Source organism: Triticum aestivum, chromosome 2B (genome assembly GCF_018294505.1).
Source record: "Triticum aestivum cultivar Chinese Spring chromosome 2B, IWGSC CS RefSeq v2.1, whole genome shotgun sequence".
Taxonomy (NCBI): domain Eukaryota; kingdom Viridiplantae; phylum Streptophyta; class Magnoliopsida; order Poales; family Poaceae; genus Triticum; species Triticum aestivum.
The window spans coordinates 118,461,027-118,477,832 of record NC_057798.1 but is presented as its reverse complement, the minus strand read 5'-3'; the positions used below and the strand labels follow the sequence as shown (position 1 = coordinate 118,477,832).

The following is a 16,806-nucleotide window of genomic DNA, read 5'->3' as shown; positions in this document are numbered from 1 at the left end:
CGTTGCACCGTGCTTCAGTCCACTCCCCTCAATATCCACTTTAGGAGAGCACTTGCCGGACCCCGTTGGGAAGCATGGTTCCATTTGGTGAGAAGACTGATGGATGTGCAGCTTTTTCAACAGCCGGATATGTTGTGTTGGAAGCTAACTAGGAATGGAGAGTTCAAGGTTAAATCTATGTATTTAGATGTGATCAACTCTAGCTCTATTTCTAGTTCGAAACATGTTTGGAATGTCAAAGTGTCTTTGAGAGTTAAAGTGTTCATGTGATTTGTACACAAACAAGTCATTTTAACTAAGAACAATTTGATAAAGCGCAACTGGACTGGTTCTACAAGATGCGGTTTTTGTGATCGGGATGAGACCATCAAACACCTATTTCTTGACTGTCCGATGGCGAAGGTTTTATGGCGGACTGTTCACATTGCTTTTAATATTACTCCACCGAATAATATCACCATGTTATTTGGGACGTAGCTTGACGGGATAGATTCCCAAACAGCGAGACACATTCGTGTAGGAGTATGTCCTTTACTTTAGGCAGTCTGGAACTGCAGGAATGATTTGGCTTTTAACAGAACAACAAATACTTATTTTTTGCAGGTTACCCGTGTGAGTGGGTGGGGCGGTGGGCTAAAAAGTTCCGTTCGCCCTGTTTCCTAGCGCCCGGACAGTTCCAGAGAGCTGACGTGGCCGTGCTCGTCATCGGGCCGGTGCCGAGGCGTTCGCCCTAAACCTCTAACAATCTGATGTCAAATTTTTAGCTTATGGAAAAATCTTACCTTCTACTGGCCGATCGCGCGCGCCCGTCTGCCGGCTCCGTAGCCGTTTGATCGTGTGTTGATCAGACGGCCGACAGTGTACCTGTGTCCGCCGAAGCCGCGTCTGTTTTCCTGCAACTCATCTGTTGTTTCAAGTCTGCCATTCCTGCAACTAGGTAACAATAGGGGGGTTTCAGGGTTCGTATGGAAGCCGCGTCAGTTTTCCTGGAATTCACCTGTTGTTTCAAGGCAATCATTCCTGCAACTCGGTAACAGTAGGGGGGTTTCGAGGCTCGTCTGGATTAGACGACGAGCGGTTGGATTTGGGAGCCGGCGGACGGCCACGGCGGCGCGAGGCGTTGGGCCACCAGGCCTTATCCACCGTGGTGGCGATGACGACTTGCTCGGGATCGACGGTGGCCGGCGACGACTCAAGCAGGTACGAATCAGAGATCGGTGGTTTCTGTAACAAATATCTTGTTTTAGTAATAAAAAGACGATTCGGTGGTGAAGTTTTTTTCAGCAACGGGTCTAGTTTTAGCAAGTTTCTGCAACACAAGTCTTGTTTCAGAAAAAAAATTGGTTTGGGAGGCGAAGTTTTTTTCTGCAGCATGGGTCTTGCTTCAGAAACGTAGCCCCGGTTGCAGAAAGCGTTGGAGCAGCACACGATGTTAGAGCGTACGAGGCCAAGTATTGCAACACGACGCATGTTTCAAAAACATAGTTTCAGTTGCAGAAATCATCGGAGTAGTGCCCAGCGTGGGAGCTCGTCGCCGTCATGCTGGAGTAGAGGCTGCAGCTGTTCTCGAAGCAGCCCCCCTCGGTGAGCTTGATTTGTGTCAGATCCGACCATCTGAGGCGCGATATGGTGCAGCATAGTGTTGCAGAAACTTCAATTTAGTTCATGCACGCCGGTGGCGGGCTGATTTTGCGGTGGATTGGTGGTGGCGCCGCACGCGGAGCAGCTCTATCGGGGCTGGGGGCAATAGTGTTGTTTCCGCAACAGAGTGTTTGTTGCAGGAAATAACGAGTGGGCATGCTATCAATTCGAGCATCCAACGGCCGTCGAGGCGATGGGTAAAATCTAAACATCGGCCGGCGGACGTAGCGTCGCCCATAGCTTATTGTTCTCTTGATATAGTTCTGTTGCCTCTAAGAACTCAGGTTTAATTGCAGAATGAAATTGGTAGGGTGATCCTCGTTTGGTAGATGGAAATCAATCCATGTGTCGAACACTCTTAAAGTGCGAAAGCACGTACGTTTGGAGTTCAGCGATCCTTCCTCGGCACCTATAGGAACGGCATGCTGACACTCTTGTACGCGGTGAACCCACCATCGACGACGAGGTTGTGCCCGGTCACGTACCTGGCCTCGTCCGACGCCAGGTACAGCGCCGCCCTGGCCACGTCCTCCACCTCCAGCACGGTGCCATCCAGCTTGCTCCAGTCCTCCTCCACCACCCGCCGCAGCGTGTCCTCGCCGGCGCCGGGAAACATCTCGGCCATGGACCGCACCGTGAGCGGCGTTGCGATGGCGTGCGGCGAGATGGCGTTCACGCGCACCCGGTCGCGCGCCAGCGGGCCCGCGGCCGCGCGCACCGCGGCGATGACGGTGGCCTTGGAGACGGCGTAGGCGAGGATCGGGGAGCCGAAGCTGAGCACGCCGATGACGCTGGCCGTGCAGAGGACGCAGCCGCCGCGACGGCCCGGCGCCATGACGCGCGCGCCGTGCTTGATGCACGCGACGGCCGACCGGGCGTTGACCGCCATCACGCGGTCGAAGTCGGCGTGGTCGAGCGCGCCCACGGAGGCCTGGGACGCGGACCCGGAGACGCCCGCGTTGCTGTAGAGGATGTCGAGGTGGCCGTGCCGCTCGACGGCGAGGTCGACGGCCGCCGCGATCTGCGCCTCGTCCGAGACGTCGCAGCGGGTGTAGGCGGCGTCCGCGCCGAGCTCCGCGGCGACGGAGCGGCCCAGGTCGTCCTGCACGTCGGCGAGGATGACCTTGGCGCCGTTCCTGACGAACTCCGCGGCCGTCGCCTTGCCGATGCCGCTCGCGGCGCCGGTGATGACCGCCACTTTACCAGCCAACCTGCACCATATGTATCATCACACTGGTGATAGGACACGGACACCCACAATCGAACTCTTCATCTCAATACACTGGCCGATGATGCCTGATCGATGCGCCGTACAGTACAACAAATTCAATCTAAATGATGAATTTTTTTGCACCACTGCGGGTTTGAAGCTGTGGAGAATCCATTGATGAAACCTGACGACGCAAATCTGCTCTTGTATATGCAGAACAGAACACAAGCTTGGTTATTGAGTTTTACTACAGTACCGAATTGCAGAAGCGGAGCCTCATGTTCTTGCTTACCTGAGCACGAGTTGCACGGCTCTGAGCATTTCTTGAGCTCGCCGATAAGAATGATTACTTGCACTTCTTGTTTCTTTTCTGCCCACGGGGTGGTTGTTAAGAAGACTTGCAGGTTTCAATAGGCGAGTGTTACCATCGCCTCCCGCTCTACCGTCGCTGTCCCGTTTTCACCTAATGTTGCTTCTGAAGTCAACTCCACAGCCTTTGGCACGGCGTGGTTGTGGATCGCTCCGGCATTGGAGCTTGAGCATCTACAGTCGTAAGCTTTGTCGGGTCAATGAGGGGAACATAAAGGACCCTGTCACACGTGACACGCACACGTGACAATTTCGAACGTTTCTGGTGGCAGGTTTAGTGGCGCGAGGATGTCATGACAACTTTCATTTTAAACTGCAAGTTTCAGTTTTTTTTTTAAGTTTGTATTTTTCTTTTCGGATGGCAACCTTAGTTATAAAAACCATGACGACCGGAGGGTTCTGCGAGGAATCGTTCCGCTAAAGGCAATCCTGACAAACAGACACATTGGTTCTAATGGGGCGTGCCCGATATGCCATCAAGGTGTTGAGGATATTAGGCATCTTTTATTTCTATGTGTGCATGCAAAGGAAGTGTGGAGGCGTCTTGTGATGTTGCAACTGGTGGAAGATGCTGTACCAGTGGATAGGTCGGGCTCGATTATATTCGAACATCTTTTAACCCTTCCGGATGATCTACTGATGGTACATTCTAATGTCAACTTCAAACAAGCACTAATGGTGGGAGCCTGGTACTTGTGGTGGATACGTAGGCGAATGACACATGATGAGCCGGTGCCACCTTCTTGGAGATGGCCAATATCCATTCTATCGATTGCTTCAAATTTCCAGAATTCATTGACAAGTTCACATGTAATGCCAGAGACTAAATGGTGTAAGCCGGACCCAGGATACACAAAACTAAATGTTGATGCAGCCTTTTTTCCAGATGAAGGGAGTGGGGCAACTGCGGCTGTTATGAGGGATATTCATGGAAACTTCATTGCCGCGCAATGCAATTTTGTACCGGTGGCGGCGGATGCAATTACAATGGAGGCGATGGCCATGAGGGATGGGCTATTCTTTGCCGACTCTCTAGGACTAAACCAGATTGAAGCGGAATTAGATTCTCTCCAGGTAATTAACTTCTGCAATGGCCAAGAAAGATGGTGGGATGAAGCTGCGGCTCTCTTCACGGAATGCGTTGATATTAGTACGTCGATTTGGAAGGTCATTTTTAAGCATTGTATTCGTTCTTGTAATCAAGCGGCACATGTGCTAGCTAACTTCTCCTTTTGTAATAAGTCGAATCTCAGTTGGTTAAACGAGCCACCTGATGTCATTGTCAGTAAGCTCGTGGATGATGTAAGTGTTCTATAATTCAATAAAGCTTGCCATGATGGCCTTCCTTCAAAAAAAAAACCATGACGACCGGATTGCTTGGTGCCACCCACGTGGCGCAATTATCATTTGGCAACATAAATTAGTATATATTTTGAAACCTCAGCAAAATTATTGACTCATCCATTAATTAAAAATAAGAAAGTTGCCCGTTAATTTACAGAAAACCGGATGAAAGCTGTTACAAACTTGCTCAAGACAGTCGAACAAGCACAAACCTATAAGCATGTCAACTACTCACGGATCATGGAGACACACGACCACAGAGGCAGGCCAACAAACACACCCCATATGGTATTAATGCCTCTCCCCAACGCATGGATCTCAACATCGCAAAGGGAACCCCGTCGAGTAAAAGAGACAAATCAACAAAGTCAACAGACACAACCGAGTCCCGGCTTCCAACCAAGAAATTTGAGAACCATCAATCATGGAATCACCTGTGTGTTCCGTCTGCACCACCCTTATTGCTTTTGCTCCTCCTAGATTTTTCCTTGAGGATGTTGGGTCGAGGATTAGAACCACCTTTCTTGCATTTCTCCCTCAAAGATTTCCCTTCAAGAGGCAACCAATCGTCTTTTCATATTTTGCAGCATCCAATTCACTGGGGAAATCGCAAGTCTTGGCGACGAAGAGGGCCTCGGGATTAGGCACAACCACACCGGCCACAACAATATCCTCACCCACAGGAACCATCGGGCCGATGGGCTTCGGCAAGTGCATAGCACGAGCATCAAGTCAACCCCTCTCTTCATATGCAGATGCTTGGCTAGGCTCCAGGGTGGTTGGATCATGAGCCAAAGTCACAACCGAGGGCATGAGCGAGCCCCCTTTAGTTTCTCCCCTAAAAGTGGTGAAACCGGTTCCTTACACATCCGCTGAAGTTCAGGCATGATCTGCATTACTGAAGGCACGAGCACGGCAGTGGCCTCGCTCATAGAGGCAACACACGCAGAGGGCAAGGTAGACAATGTCGGTGAACTGACCCTAGCACGAGGGGAGAAGCGGCCATAGGGCTCCGCAACCCTCTCCTCAACAAAGTCAACATCAGGATCCACCATAGCAGGGGAGGTTTGCTTCACATCTAGTGCAAGAGAGAACTTATCCGGAGCAACCCCCGAACACTCTAGAAAGCTCCCAAACCAAAGCATCCAACCTTACATACATTGAGCGACATCACATAGAGGTTGGACCGCCTCCTTCAACTAAAACGAAGCCAAACCTTGTAGTTCCGAGCACATCAGCTCAGCTTGCGCTCAAAATCGTACTGCATAGTCACACTAGTCGGGGTTGTTGGGCCTATGGGAGCATACACAAATCAACTTCTAAGAATCACACCGAATTGCCTTGGAACTGGCTTGACGCGGAGTTGGAGATCGAGGATGCTCACTGATGACACATGACGATGGCGGCATGGCAGGTTTTGCGAGTAAGCTGAGCGGACGCCAGACATTGCGACACACACGTGCCCGATAATCATTCTCAAGGCAACTCGAGCATCCTAAACGAATCTATGCAATCCGTCGCATGGTGCCCAACGAGGAGGCATCTGCAGCATCTGCAGCATCTGTGGTGGAGCCAAGTATAGATGGCACGGGAAGCAAAAGCCAGGATTGGCGACATTGGACGATGCAATCCATGCCTTGCGGCACCTTCTGTCAATGCCCCCTGCTTGCCTTGTGTTGCACGTACAACTTGCTGGAGACGATGGCTTTGGTGGCAACTAGCGGTGTCTAGGGAGCTAATTCCTCTTCGTTGTCCTCGTCGGCCATGGAAATAAAATAGGTTGCGGCTCGCGGGCCAACTTATCCTCGGGTAGAGTTGGCAAAACATTGAAAAATTCCACGACATCGTGAAGTAGGAAAAGAGTTGCTTATCTCGTTTTGCACGTATAGCCTGCTGGAGTCGATGGCTTCGGTGGCATCTAGTGGTCTGGGGAGGCAGCTCCTCTTCATTGTCCTCATCGACCATGCAGGCCCACGAAACAAGTTGCGGCTCGTGCGACAACTTATGCTTGAGTAGAGTTGGCAAAACATTGGAAAATTCCACGACGTCACGAAGTAGGAAAAGAGCGGCTCGCCTCATGCTGCACGTACAACCTGCTGGAGTCGATGGCTTTGGTGGCAGCTAGTGGTGTCTGGGAAGCCAGCTCCTCTTCATTGTCCTCGTCGGCCATGGAGGCCCATGAAACAGCTCGCAGGCCAACTTATCTTCAAGTAGAGTGGCAAAATATTGAAAATTTCCACGATGTCACAAAAGTAGGAAAAGAGCTGCTCGCCTCATGCTGCACGTACAACCTGCTGGAGTCAATGGCTTTGGTGGCAACTAGAGGTGTCTGGAGAGCCAACTCCTCTTCATTGTCCTCGTCGACCATGGAGGCCCATGAAACAACTCGTGGGCCACCTTATCCTCGAGTAGAGTGGCAAAACATTGAAAAATTCCACGACGTCACAAAAGTAGGAAAAGAGTTGCTCGCCTTGTGCTGCACATACAACCTGCTAGAGTCGATGGCTTTGGTGGCAACTAGTGGTGTTTGGGGAGCCAACTCCTTTTCGTTGTCCTCGTCGGCCATGGAGTCCCACGAAACATGCCATGGCTCGCAGACCAACTTATCCTCGAGTAGAGTGGCGAAACATTGAAAATTTCCACGATGTCACAAAAGTAGGAAAAGAGCTGCTCGCCTCATGCTGCACGTACAACCTGCTGGAGTCGATGGCTTTGGTGGCAACTAGTGGTGTTTGGGGAGCCAACTCCTTTTCGTTGTCCTCGTCAGCCATGGAGTCCCATGAAACATGCTGCGGTTCGCGGACCAACTTATCCTCGAGTAGAGTTGACAAAGCATTGAAAATTTCCACAACGTCACAAAGTAGAGAGAAAAGATATTGTACCAAGAGAAAGGTTCGCATTTCAACCTCCAACTAACCACTCGGCTCGATTTGCAACCCTCAACTCCGAAACCCGTCAATTTTCTTTTTGAAAATACATCCTTGACTTACCACAAGATTCAAAAAACAACCGGGCTGAATTGGTATTTATCTTGTAATTGTTAATCGGCTTGGAATTATTATTTTTGAAAATTTCTCAGAATGATCAGCATATTAGTGTTCATTTTTTAGACCGTAAGGCGAAGTTTTGTTGAAATTCAAAATTTCTCAGAATGATCAGAAAATTTTGGCCAAAGTTTTGTTGAAAATGAAAAAAATCAATGTATCCCTCAATCTGCTACTCCAAACTCGATGAAATTTGAAATGCTGGATTGGCCGGTTCCAGTAAGGCGAAGGAGCTAATTTCAGGGATTTGAAATTCAGGGTTCAATTTCAACGGGGCTCTACCAGTTCAAACCTTAAAGCTTTAAAGTATACTTTTCTCGGCCGTCAAGCGTCAGCAGCTACAAATACCTTCTCCCATCTCCGTCTGTTCTCCGGCCCCTGGAAAACGGGGCGAAACCTGGCGAAATCGAAAGCACAGCTCCCTCGCCCACCTGCTCCCCCCTCCCCCACCCGGCCTCGCCGCCCGTCACCGGCGGGCTCCCCCTCGCCGGATCTTCTCGTCGGCGCGGATCGACCTCGCGCGCGTCCGAGATGAGGTTCCTTCCCAACTTTTCGCCGCTGTTTTTGCTGTGGGGATTATCCGCGACAGGCTCATGGATAGGAACCCTTCCTAAGATGCTTTGATTCTTCCTAGATGTTTCTCCGTTTCGTACATGGTTTTGCTGTGGATCGTGTGAGGGCTCGAGGCATTTTCGGCCGGGGGAGAGGGGCGTGGTTCGGTTCGTGGGGAACTGGGTGGTTCTGGGGCGAATGAAATGTCGGGCTCTGGCTTTGCGGCGCTACGAGGTGTCAGAGCTCTTCAGAACTGACGAGCGGCGAGCGCTGAATCCAGTTTGTTTCGGATTTGTGCCGATGCTCTGCTGATTAATTTGTGGGAGGTGAGGGTGAAATCGGTTTGATCAAGAGGAAGGATACGTTGGGTGCCACTGCGTCCTGTGTGCAGATCAGTTAGATTTACTTACGAATGTTTCATGGAGCCGGACGGATTTTGGTGGTTTAGGGATTTTATTATGGGTTTGCGCTAACTAGTTTATTGTCCTTCCGGTTTGATTTGAGAGTGAATTAACCGCTTGGCAAGTACTGATCTGTAAAAGTCTGGAGGTCTTCATCCTGGATAACACTTCAACCAAGTACTGATCATGCTCAAATGAATTTTCTCTGTGATGCCAGGTGACGTCGGACTCGGAGATGAGAGTGGAAAACCCCAGCAAGGCCCCCAGGTGGATCTGAAAACTGGTACAAAATGGACAACCCATTGAACCTTCCTCCTGGTTCAGTGCAGCCAAACTTCTGCTCGGCCTTCTACGCCCGCAAGTCAGGAAGTGCCGCAACAGCGGCATCGCTCTCCCAGGCGCTGCCACTGTGGCCTCCGGTGCCATGGCCTACACTAATGGTTAGAAAGCACCACATGCCATTTCCTACTCAACCCGCAGCTAAGAAGCTGCAGGTGCGGCGGCTTTCACCTGTGCTGTCGCAAGATTTACCATTGCGGGAGGCATTGCAAGTTGCAGAGCTGCCACCACCAAGGGTACAACTGCGCCCATTGCAACAGGCACCCCCAGTTCTGAAACAATCGTTGCCCAAGACGGAGGTGCCGGTGGTGCTGCCAATGCGTGCAACCTCTGTAGACGTGTGAGCTCTCTCCCCCTGCCATGTAATTTGGGAATAGTAATGTTTGTTTAGAGTCTATGGCATATAATGTGATGGGATGTTTGGTTGAAGGAATTGAAATTGGTAGCTACTCCCTCCGTCCGGAAATACTTGTCATCAAAATGAATAAAAATAGATGTATCTAGACATATTTTAATTTTAGACACATCCTTTTTTATCCATTTTGATGACAAGTATTTCCGGTCAGAGGGAGTACCTACTAGGACATTGGCTTCGTTTCTTCTTCTATATAAATAATTGCAGCTGGTATTCTGTGTTTCAAAGTTAATTGAGAAATCGTGTCCAGGTTTCTCCCCTTTTATCCTCTGAGAGCAGGGAAGAGTTGGCTGGAAACTATTTTTGTTGATTTTGCAAATTTTCCTATCTCCAGGAGATGGAATGCTCGATATCCATGGAGTGAAACATCATGTGAATCCACAGACAGGACATCAAGGAGGACACAATGCAAGTGCAAGAACTCGAAATGTCTGAAGAAGTAATTTCCCTTGTAATTTATTCAAACAATATGCAGCATATGGGTTTTTTTATTACTGAATCTTCTTTTAGGTTAATATTTTATCCCTCAAGTCATTTCATAACCCTTTAAGATTAGTGCTTATGTACTGTATATTGCTTGCTGTGAAAAATCTCACTGCCGTCGTACGTGCATAACGTGTGCGTATGCCTGTATTGCTTTCTGTCATGTACTGCCGATAAGTTGCCAAAGGGGCACAATGCAAACAAGCAAACGATTGTATATTAAACCTCCAAATGAAACCTGATACAGTTGTTATTTCTTCGTAGTATTTTCTTTAATAATTTGATGCTATTGTTCATGTTCTACGCTTTGTGGTTAAACAGTTTCTTTGCCAGGCTCCATCTTTAGAGTACTTATTAGAATAGCAAATATGAAAGTAAATAGAACAAATAATTATTGATTTTTGTGGTCATTCATTTGCGTCTTGCACTATCAGGATAAGTAATAACTGAATTTTCAAAAATATAATCTGAAATAGTGCCAAAGTTATAAGAAAAACAAGTCCTCCCTCCACTCCAAATTGATTGAGGTTCTAGGTTTGTCCTAAGTCAAACTTTATCTTTGACCAAGTCTATAAAAATGTTCTAATATCTACAACATTAATGAGATTTTGCCTTCTTTCTGAACACTTGCATTACTAATGAACTCCTTTTGTTCTTTCAAGTCAGTTGATAGCCCTTACTTTTTTAATAGCTAGGCAACGACTTGGATTGTTTTTAGATCATAGAATTCTACTGATTGGTCTTTTGATTGAATGCATTTCCAGGTATTGTGAGTGTTTTGCATCAGGTAGATACTGCAATGATTGCAACTGCAAAAACTGTTATAATAATGTTGGTCATGAGGCTGCAAGACAGGTTGCTATAGATGCTGCAATGGAAAGGAATCCTATGGCCTTTATGCCCAAAATTGGGAACATCCCTCCACATGCAGCCCAGAACCGCGAGGTAGAGGACAATGTATATTTTCCAAGAATGACTTGTGTTTTCCTCCAGTTCTCTAGTTGCTGAAGGGCTTGGCTATCTATGTCATCTTAAAACCTTATTTGCTTGCTTGCTTGTTTTATTGTCTGTTTGGAAAATTTAACCACGATGAAGAAACACATGAAGTGGCCTAAACGGTGCACATAATGTCATTTGACTAAGTGTCACATCTTTATTTATTATATGTGCAATAGTTGCCGGATTTTGTCTTTCATGCTATGTTAAGCAAGATCGGTGCAGCAACAATGACAGAAAACTCAAATCCTCCTTTTGTCATCTAGAAGTTGTCCTTCCAATGTCAGAAATTAATCATAGATTACCATTACCTGACTTCCTTTTGGGCACATTGCTTAAAATTGACAAATTTGACCTTTGGCATTCTGCTAGCACTTAATAATCATTGACTCTGAGCCCATACCATGAGTCAATTGCTATATGAGAAACAAGCCAAATTCCGAGTTGTATTCCAATATGTTTGCCTTACCATATCATGTATGAAATCCATTCCCTTTACATCCCAGTTTAAAGTAGCAGAAGGCCCTCTTGTGGGTAAGCACATGAAGGGGTGCCACTGCAAGAGATCCGAGTGCCTGAAGAAATACTGTGAGTGCTTTCGATCTAATATCCTCTGTTCAGAGAACTGCAAATGTATGGATTGCAAGAACTATGAGAGCAATGAAGATAGGAAAGCAATACGCCGTATCACCCGGCACCAGCAGCACCTTGTCTATGCACATCATATGCAGAATCCTGCTACAATGGGTATTACTGGACCATATGCGGCTCTTTCTCCTGCAGCAGAAAAGCTCTCCAATCTCTCAGTGGCTTCTTCAGGCAGAGATCAGCTCATCAACAACAATGATTCTTCACAAGTAATTATTTTACAGCATACCTTCCATTATATTCATGACTTCGGCTTTCGTTATGTTGACTTTTTTTCATTATGTCGACTTAGAAAACAATTTAAGGTATATACTGTAGCAGCCAAGAACATGTGGTGTTTTATAATCTATAAATGACCGACTGAATATTTATGACCAGTAGCTCAAATGCTAGAACATATCATTTGGATGAAATAAAAGGTAAAAAAAGTTGAAATTCTGGTTATTGACATATACTTTTGGTTTTTATCCCATTTCAGGTGACTTCGTCTTTGCTCACTCCTGTTCCTATAGAAGGCACTAAAAGTGCCGTCAAAGTAGAACCGCATGGAGTTACTTACAGGTGACATTCTGTCCATGGTTATAACCAATTTCTCATTTGAACTCATTTGATTGTGTTGTCTAATATATGTTTCTTATCTTCTTAAGGCCACTTTTAGCTGATGTTATCCAGATAGAGAATGTCAATGAGCTCTGTAAAGTATTGCTTCTAGTATCAAGGCAAGCTGCTGGAGCATCCGTAGGTATTGTTCTCTCCAAAAGAACAATTGTAGATGTGATCCTAATATGTGATTCATTATGCTGAATTGTTTTGTGTTTGCTTGTTCACATTCTTCTATGGCCATGCGTAGATCTTTTATTGCTGGTTTCCCATCAACTATTGGGAAGTACAGCGTAGAACACAGTGACCTTGTCACATTCAGTTCAGAGGGGTTGCTTTGTTACTCCACCTAAAGAAAAATTGCACATACCTTAAAAGTAGAACTCACTATCAGGTGTATTGTAAGGATATTTTCTCTGAATCTCATTACTGTTTCATTTTCAGGTGTTAAGGAGAACACTAACAGAAGAAAATTAGATCAAGCAGATAGTTGCCTTTCTTCCATAAACCATGACATGGAAGCAGTCGAGAAACAGCGCGATGAACAAGTTTGCTCAACAGAAAACAGTTTAACCGCAGTTCCTGTTTCTGAAGTAAGGGCAGGAGCAGCAAGGTCCGACCCTTCTGATACATGCAAGTATGACAGAAGACCGGTGTCCCCTGAAACCCAGAAACTGATGTGTAACGAGCAAGATCGGCTTTTCCTGACACCAAGCGTTGCAGCTGTAATTCCCTCGGCCACCAAACAGAGATTGCCAGACACTTACAAAGAGCAAGAGAAGCGCATTCTGAAAACCTTGCATGACTACCTTGGTGAGCTTGTGAACTGCGGAAGGCTTCATGGTGAGTGCTAATGGCGCCATGGCGTTCATCAAGTTCTGTAGATGCAATAGTAGCCGTTATCCTAAATCCTAATACGAGACGCCGAAACCATCTAAACCTGTAGTTATTACTTGGCTCTGTATCAGCACTGTTGCAAATAAGAATCCAGATTTAATGGCTCCTGGTTTCGTTTCTGCAGAAGAGAAGCTCTCTTCGATGCCATCGAAGTTCTTCCACGAGCAAACTTCCGTTGGCAGCAGTTGCGGTTCGTCGTCCGTATCGAGGGTCGCAGAGGTTGCTAGGGTTGGACAAACAATCCGACAGTCGCTCCATTCTCCAGCAAGTGTCAAGTCACCAGGTCTGTAGCCGATTCGAGAAGTGGGATGAGCAGCCCAGTGCCATGAGCATGCTGTAGCCAGAACGAGCATTTCATTGCCCGCGCAAAATGGCCGCCCGACAATGGCATATAGCAAACCTAGAGTGCTAACCTAGAGAACCTGATGGGTGGATTTCAGGATTTGGTTTGAGCAGGTTGCTAACCTTCTCCGAGTATTATCACTCATCCCTTTGTACTAGACACATGCATTGCCTTAGCCAATTGAAGTTTCACGTACGTCGTGGACATGAGTGATAATATCTCGCCCGTGATCACCTGAAGAAGCAAGCTCTTTTGCTGAGATTGTGACATATATTACTCCCACTGTAAAGAAATATAAGATCGTATAGAGGGAGACCGTCCCTGTCCGTTAGGGGGCATGCACCATAGAGGCTGGCGTGGTGAGCACAGGCACAATAGACGGCGTCTCCGCGCCGTTAGGGCCAGGCTGCTTCTGAAGTTGACAGAGCTGGAAGTTGCAGTTCTCGAAGTGATGATTGGCTGCAGCACTGGTGCGGTGCCCCTGCTTCTCTGGACGGGGACCTGAACGTTGCCGCTGGCGTGGCCAGATCGCAGGAAGCCGCTGAGCAGTCAACCAAAAGCCCCGACCTTTTTTTTGAGAGGTAATAGCCAAATTTATTCATCAAATATCACGTCACAGAGTGTGGGATAGTATAACTTAGATCAAGGGGTTGGTCAAACCAGACGCGGCGCTTCGAACCTAGCAAAAGCGAGAACTTGACTAGACTATGTGCTTCAAAGTTGACAACACGACTCAAAAGTAAAATTACAATGGAATTGAGCTACCTTAAGATTAATCTCACTAACTATAACAATAGCACCATCCTTGGTGCCTTCTCTGGCGGGCTGCGGCCTTTCGACCCTTGTTGGGCCGCAACTGGACAATGTTGCAATCACAAGGGAAGTGCCGTCTCACAGCACCAGCCGACGATTATGTTGTGAGGGTTGTTGTCATGGACTTAAACCCTAACTAGCAAGACCCGACGGATATACTGCTATGTTCTTTCAAACTTGTTGGGACATCATAAAAGAGAACATTATGGCAGCCATCATGTAATTTGAGAGAACCAATGTGATCAACCTTGAAAGTCTAAATGAAGCTACTTTGGTGCTCATACCAAAGAAACAAGATGCCCAAAAGAGGCTAAAGACGACAGACCGATCAGCCTACTGTCCTTCTATGTGAAGTTGGTTATGAAAATTTTGGCAAGAAAGTTGCAACCATTCATGAGCTCCTTAGTGCTGCCAGCCCAAAGCACTTTTATCAAGCAAGTATACCTGTTGCGCAAATTTGGCGACCTAGGGATTTCAAGCCTCAGTTTTAAGAGTGTTGCCATGCGATGCAGATGGCTTTGGATGTCATGGATGGACAGATCCAAGCCGTGGTAGGGGCTTCCAATTCCTGTAGATAACATAGTCAGGACACTGTTTCATTCATGTGTCTGTGGATGTCAGCAGTGGGGATGGAGCATAAACTCAGTTCTGGACTGATCCCTGCTTGTCCAAGACGGACAAGCCTTTGCGACAAATACCCAGACCTTTACAAGCAGCGCACCCTTAGAAAATAAATGGTTGAGACACTTCAAAGATAACCTCACGGCCACCTCCTCAATCAATTCCTCGACCTATGGAATGAGATTCAGAACAACTGGCTCCTCCCGGACAGATGATACTCTCTCGGCTGGAAATGCATGGACGGCCACGGCGACCCTAATACAGTGGTGGCAGCGTTCCTCCGCAAGCATGAACAAGGATTCTGCCAAGTCTTGGCGTTCGGTCATTGCTCTGGTCTGCTGGAACATTTGGAAAGAACGGAACGAGAGAATATTTAAAAATGCAGTGAACTCAACCCAGACATGATTTCATTTGCTTCAGATCAAAAGCATGGAACTGGACGGATGCTGGGCAGGCGTAGGGTGCAAAAAACATGAATTAATTAATTAAGAGTATTGCTAGACTTCAATAGTGAATATGCCCTTGATTGGAATAACAAAGTTGTGGACTAACAACATGTGCTACTAGGACTACTTTATACTACATCCGTCCTGGTTTATTAGTCCCCTTTATAGTTTGTGCCAAACTTTGGCCATCGATTTAACTAACAAAATGTTAATGCATATTAACAAAAAATATATCGTTGGATTTGTACTTGAGCATAGTTTTCAATGATATAATTTTTTGTGACATGCACAAACATTTTGTTAGTTAAATTCATGGCCAAAATTGGGCACAAAATACAATAGGGACCAATAAACCAAGACGGAGGTAGTATTACCGCGTGTTTAATGGACCCTACCTACTGTCTCATAAGTGCAGCAGCAGCAAAGTGAGTGGAGGCACGGCTAGTAACATAGGCGTTGGCATCCCATCTGACCATCTCCTTAGAGCATGGTTAATAGTATAGCCAGTTGCTGGCTATAAGCCAGTGCCATGTCATCTACAGCTCATCTTATAGTCAACATGTACAATAGTACACTACTAGGGAAAACCCTAGTAGCTGTGCGGGTTTTGAGGCTAGCAGCAGCGCGGGTGGACGCGCTACTAATAAGGCGCTACAGCTAACTCATAGTAGTAGCGCGGCCCTTACCCGCGCTACTACTGTTTACGATATCAGCAGCGCTTTTTAAGAACACGCTACTATTACCTACCTGTAGCGATTTCGCCATCCCTCGCTACTGCTATATCTTTCATCATTTTCCCATTACCCCTTTCCCTTTCAGTTTCCCTTTCAGATACTAGATACTAGGTACTGCTAGTAGATATCAAATTCATAAACCATTACTAGTTAGTACTCCCTTCGTTTCAAATTACTCGTCGTGGTTTTAGTTCAAACCACGACGAGTAATTTGGAACGAAGGGAGTACTAGATAACAATTTCATGCATAGTCAACATGCATCCTCAAGCAGTACAAGGTCATATCAACGGCCATCATCATATGTAGTTTTAGATGATATTGACGACGATCATCATATGTAGTTCTAGATGATATAGCCACACACATATGTAGTTCTAGATGATATAGCCACACACACATATGTAGTTCTAGATGATATCGAAGACAATCATCATCCTTAAGCCTGGGCGGTTGGTGTTCCTGATAGTAATTAGGGTGGCCTGTTCAACACGAAGATTCTTGCCATCGAGGAATTTCTTCCACCCAACCGAGTTTAAGTGTGTGCGACCGTTCGTGTCCACGCGGTAAGTACAGGTTGTGATGGAGCCCCTTGCAGTAAGGCGTAGTCCAGCCGAGCCTTCTTCATCAGGCTCGATCCATAACTCACAGATATGCTCTTTGCCAATTTTTGAATAAGAAAAACATATCAATTGATAAATAGCCTCGCAAATAAGTACATATGGATTATCTACACTATTAATAGTTTCATTAGATTCTACACTAATAAGCATGTGATCGAATTCTTCACTAAAACATATCATCGACTAGATTCCACACAACATACCATATCATTGGACTGTACACTAAGTAATTCATCGGATAATTTGCATTTGTAAGTATAACATACCATATCATGTCGATCAACCATGG

At 46.6% G+C, this 16,806-nt stretch overlaps 2 protein-coding genes across 2 annotated transcripts; one reads left to right on the top strand and one right to left on the bottom strand.

The window, feature by feature from the left end:
- Positions 1-2,050: 2,050 nt before the first annotated feature.
- LOC123039082 (momilactone A synthase) lies at positions 2,051-6,734 on the bottom strand. The gene is made up of 4 exons (XM_044462379.1): positions 6,658-6,734; positions 3,144-3,221; positions 2,996-3,049; positions 2,051-2,852 (listed from the first exon to the last, which is right to left on the bottom strand). Exons 1-4 carry the CDS (start codon positions 6,732-6,734, stop codon positions 2,051-2,053), a joined length of 1,011 nt encoding a protein of 336 aa, XP_044318314.1.
- Positions 6,735-7,924: 1,190 nt separating this feature from the next.
- On the top strand, positions 7,925-14,030 carry LOC123043820 (protein tesmin/TSO1-like CXC 5). Its single transcript, XM_044466412.1, has 9 exons — positions 7,925-8,144; positions 8,779-9,240; positions 9,650-9,754; positions 10,563-10,743; positions 11,301-11,651; positions 11,921-12,003; positions 12,090-12,184; positions 12,487-12,885; positions 13,064-14,030. The coding sequence occupies exons 2-9, from the start codon at positions 8,852-8,854 to the stop codon at positions 13,228-13,230; spliced, it is 1,770 nt and encodes a 589-aa protein (XP_044322347.1). The 5' UTR covers positions 7,925-8,144; positions 8,779-8,851; the 3' UTR covers positions 13,231-14,030.
- Positions 14,031-16,806: the final 2,776 nt, after the last annotated feature.

Excerpts from the sequence above, each read along its gene's own strand:
- LOC123039082 (XM_044462379.1), bottom strand. The coding sequence starts at position 6,734 with ATGGCCGACGAGGACAATGAAGAGGAGCTGGCTTCCCAGACACCACTA. Across the intron at positions 3,050-3,143 it reads GCCGTGCAACTCGTGCTCAG|ATTTGCGTCGTCAGGTTTCA; the intron begins GTAAGCAAGAAC and ends ATACAAGAGCAG. Across the intron at positions 2,853-2,995 it reads ACAGCTTCAAACCCGCAGTG|GTTGGCTGGTAAAGTGGCGG; the intron begins GTGCAAAAAAAT and ends CATATGGTGCAG.
- LOC123043820 (XM_044466412.1), top strand. The coding sequence starts at position 8,852 with ATGGACAACCCATTGAACCTTCCTCCTGGTTCAGTGCAGCCAAACTTC. Across the intron at positions 9,241-9,649 it reads CGTGCAACCTCTGTAGACGT|GAGATGGAATGCTCGATATC; the intron begins GTGAGCTCTCTC and ends TCCTATCTCCAG. Across the intron at positions 9,755-10,562 it reads AACTCGAAATGTCTGAAGAA|GTATTGTGAGTGTTTTGCAT; the intron begins GTAATTTCCCTT and ends ATGCATTTCCAG.